Source organism: Anguilla rostrata, chromosome 9 (genome assembly GCF_018555375.3).
Source record: "Anguilla rostrata isolate EN2019 chromosome 9, ASM1855537v3, whole genome shotgun sequence".
NCBI lineage: Eukaryota > Metazoa > Chordata > Actinopteri > Anguilliformes > Anguillidae > Anguilla > Anguilla rostrata.
The window spans coordinates 22,325,650-22,330,271 of NC_057941.1; the positions used below are offsets into that span (position 1 = coordinate 22,325,650).

General features: G+C 39.1%; 1 protein-coding gene across 1 annotated transcript in view; it reads left to right on the top strand.

Annotated features, from left to right (window-relative positions):
• The first annotated feature begins 546 nt into the window (after window positions 1-546).
• The window catches only part of jam3b (junctional adhesion molecule 3b), a 34,271-nt gene continuing 30,195 nt past the window's right edge, over window positions 547-4,622 (top strand). The window contains exon 1 of the mRNA XM_064351065.1: window positions 547-671. Within this exon, the coding sequence (XP_064207135.1) occupies window positions 623-671 (49 nt within the window). The 5' untranslated portion in view covers window positions 547-622. The remainder of the gene's footprint in view (window positions 672-4,622) is intronic.

A 4,622-nucleotide genomic window follows, 5' to 3' on the forward strand; every position in this document is an offset into this window, starting at 1 on the left:
CATGAAAATCTTATGATGTTGAATTTGAGAATTTTTTTTAACCAAGGCAGTTGGAACAATTTTCATAGTAAAATGTAGATTATAGATGCTATATGAATATAATGTGCTTCAAAGCCACAGAATGCAGAAAACAAATTGCTCAATGTTCTGTATATATGATTGCATGTTCATCTTCTCAGTTGAAGTGATGCCAGATTAAGGAATGAATGAATGAATACTCAAAACTTCACTCACCACAAAACTCAGATCATGAACAGAAATACTTGGCTAAAGGCTACACCTCCAAATCAGATACAGTAAACCCAAAAAGAGAAATTTTGTTGATCCACAACAAAATTTTAAAGAAATACAATGTGAACTGGATATTCAAATAAATTGGTTGGCTAATACATTGTCAAGACAAATATTCATCCACACATTAATCTCCACAGAAACGTAAACGGTGCTCTTTTGTTTTGAACCCAAACCGCTGTCATTTTCATAGAAAAGATGCTCACTGTAGCCATGGAAACTCGGTACAACAGCTTGATCTCCACCTCTCTCCCTGGCCTGTCCTACCCATCCTCACAAAGCGCTGTAATTTGCGCATGTACATTCAGACAGAACATTCACTGGCTCCAAGATGGCGATAACACGACTGGCTGGGTTTCTGGTCCTCCTCTCTACTCACTGTGAGTCAATCTAACATTGCACTATTTACGCGTTACAGTTCTCTTATTTTTGCAATCAATAGCGCTTGATTTAGGCCTATTTCTCTTTTTCTATGAGATAGCAAAATATCCGCTTGACTTAATCGATGTGGTAGGAGAGAACCTTGCCGCTTTGAATCAACCAGCTAAACTTAGCTTGCTTAGGAGGGATGCTTACTGATCGCAAAAAGTCGCGTTAGTCCGAAAGATGGCTGGATAGTTACTACACGTAGTAAGTGACCGGTTTTCTTCCAGAATGTACAAAAACTTTTAATATTTTTTTACGGTCATCTAAATAAACAGAAGGCTGACACATGTCTAGTAAGTGCGCTTGATGCCACAGTCGTACCGGACATCGTAGGCTGCTAGCAAGCGAGCTAGCGAACTGTTTTGGTCTACTTAGAAATAAATCTCAGAATTCCCTAATTTATAAATCCGATGACCAGTTATCGATAGGCAGTTACATGCTTGTTTGTTGACCATATTTTTGAACACAAAGCCGGAGAGATTTCATAACTCTCGTTTATAAATGTAGGGGATAATTAATTGATATCTGAGAGGAGTCCGTTTCTTTGTTCGGAATCCAGCGCTAAATAGCATACTCCAAAAAGTTTTTTAATGTTGCAAATAATTTAGTTAGCAGGAACCGTGGCTATGAATACTTTGTGCTTATAATGTATGGATGCCAGCTACTCTATTTCTTTGTTTTTTCTTAAAAGCCATTAAGCAGTTCAGAACGAATGGGGAAAAGTTAGAATTCAGCGTAAGCGAGATAGTGGTTTTATCATGTGGGAATTGGACGCTGGTGAAGAGGATTGGAGTCGTCAGCGGACAGGCGGGCGAAAGGCAGCATGCGTCTGCCGCTGAGGTTAGCGAGGCTGTCACACTTAGAAGTTCTAGTCATGTTTGTTCATTGACTTGGATGTTGTATAAATGTTTACAGTTCGCACATTTTAAAAGTTTAGGTCAGTTAGCCTATATAATAATAGCGCTTATTGTGCACTTATTTAAAGCCTTTTAAATGCGCGATCTAAATGATGTTGATAGACAAAAAATGCTAAAACGGTCATAAACGTATCAAAAACTGTTGTTAGCCACATTGACAAATTGCATTGTGTCGTTTACTCACAGGCTCATGATTAATTCGGTACATGTAAAATTAGGCAATATAGCTATATAATGTATTTTGCTATATTTTACTATTCAAATGAAATTAGTTGGTTTTTATATTAATTTATTGTATAGGCTATTGATTTAAAAATTAAAAACAATTTGAAAATGTTGAAGGCATTCAAATAACCTATTTTGAAATTAAACCATTTGCAAGATGACAAGAACAAAAATAATAAAGCCGAAATAAATCGGCTTCTTTAAAATCGGATTGGCACAAAGTCTTTTTAAAGCCAATTAGAAGTTTAGTTAAAATGTAGCCATGTTTGTGTTTACTGTCGTTTTTCATACCATGTGCGATCGTGTATGCTAAATAAAATTTTATTCGGCCCCCTAAACCTAAGTTAAATGAATATGCGCACAGGAAAATCATTAATAACCCCGGACCCACACGAATAAATCTAAACAGGATCAAATTCGTGGAATAAAGGTTGGCGTTTACCCAGAACTAACTTGTAGCTTGTAATGCAAATGAAGACAGACTGCAGAACAAAAGAAGGCATAGCCGTCGGATACAGTGCCCACAGTCCTTCTGATCAGTCAAGTGTACCAGCAGGCTTTCACCGCGGGGTTAATTAGCGTTTGCAGTGGTTTAAAACGCTTTTCTTCCATCTTAACTGGCCTATATATAACTTTTTTTTAACCAATATATATAACCAGCTATATAACGCACAAATGCGGTTAGTTATGCGAAAATAGTCTAATACATTAGGTGGTCTACTGTGGTTATCAGTACAATTTTAAAAGTAACTGTGATGGATATTTCTGACTTAAAAAAAAGCATAGATAAATGACAAGTTTACAGTTTAAAATAAACAGAAATAATCTTTATAGAGAGATAGATGGATTTGCCATTTAAGATGATTTTTAAAATTTGAGGCGTTTTCCCGTGTTAATTGTGATTCTGCAGAGTAGTGCCGCAAGTGAAATGTCAAACGTGTTTGCTCATGTTCGGCTATCCTTTCATGCGTTCGAAGGTTTTGGTGGTGAACTTTCTGTTTTTGGTTAACAGGAATGTCAGATCTTGATAGAAGAAATCAGTGTTTTTTTTTCTTCGCAGTGGAAGAATTTAACCGCAAATGAATGTAATTAGACTACACGCAATTGATTTTAATCAAAGACTAAAATGAATCATTTAGTATTATTGGTGTGCCACATTTTAAGCCAACAACGTATTTGAACCACCTATGAACCTAAATTCAATGAACTGGTTAAGCTCCCTGAGGCTGTTCTGTATTACATACTCTACAGTATGTAGCCTACATTCTCCCTGTTTCCATTCCGAAGCCTTTGTTGTAGACACTTTCCTTAGTCTACTTCATATAACACAAATTGATATACATAGGCCTATATATATATATATATATATATATATATAGAGAGAGAGAGAGAGGGAGAGGGAGAGGGAGAGAGATGAAGAAACCAAATAGCAGTAAACAACCTTTTTTTTTAAACTTCAATTCCTTTATCCAATGGGAGGGAAATGCTTATTTACCAACTAAAGAATATTTCTGCCAAAGCCAAAGTGATGTTGTGCCAGAAATATTTTGGTTCTGTATGATTCAAAATATGGAAAATTTCCAAGTTTGTAGAAACATACAAATTTATAGTCTCAGAAGAAGCATCTGGACAAATGTGTCCCTGAAACTTCAGTTCAGTTTTTTGCTGTCGAAGTCCAAGTTTTCAGCTCTGTTTTCCTCAGCTGTATCCAAATTTGGTTGCTAAGGGTGTAAAGCTGCCACTCAAAAATAACAGCAGTATGATTTGCAAATGAGAACAGCTGGTAATAAAAGAACACTGCATGGCTGGCAGATTTTTCTGTCATTTTTTCTACTGAATGTTTTATAGGTAGAAACGCTGTTGGTTAACCAGGAGTGCTTCCATTGGATAACATGTTGTGTGCTCAGCTTTTAGCATCACATCAGGGTTTGTTATATTTACAAACACTGGAGTCATACGAAAGAAAGAGGAGGGTTTTGTGTAGCTGTGGGCCAGCTGCTGTACAATGGTAAATATTTGCTCATGCAGTGCTGCCCAAATGTTGGAGCAAACAGAAGCGGAGGCCTCGGGAAAGCCTTACGCTGAGGCCAGTGGCATCATTACCGTCACATATGGGAATCACAGATGGCACCAACATGGTTACCTGCAGATGTATACCTCGGGCTTTGAAATCAGACAGTCAGGAAAGACTGTGACACATTTCTGAATGGTTCATTTGTTTAATCTGTGGTTGAGACACACTTCATCAAGTGGTTTTCTCTTTGCCAGTCATTCGCGGTGTAACGAGCCCTGTCTTGGCAGCGTCTCCGGTCGGCCTTTGGGAAGCAGCGGTGGCATGCCTGTGGGACGTGCGTGCCATTGAGACGCCTTCCGCCCCTTCCAGGGCTCGCGAGCAAACGGAGGGGTCAGGGTGAAAGGCCCGCCGCGGGCCCGTAGGATCCGGGTGGCACTTTTACGGCGGGCTCAATAAAAAAAACTTCAAGAAAACCGCACACGGAACACGGAGGGAGGGCGGCTCGGCTCCCCTGTTATTCACGCAGCTCAGCACGGGAAAAGATTCCGTGCACGAAAAATATTTTGTGTGTTTAAACCGCCGAGGAATTTTAGATGAAGTTGTCAGCTGCCTACTGTATGCTTGGGTTTTGAGGTGGAGACGTTTATGGGTTTTGTAGAAGGTATGGCAGATTTCTTCCCTGGGGAAAACCTGTTGTTGACATGCAGTAGGAAAGGGAGGTGGTGGTGGTGGTGGTGGAGGGAGGGGGT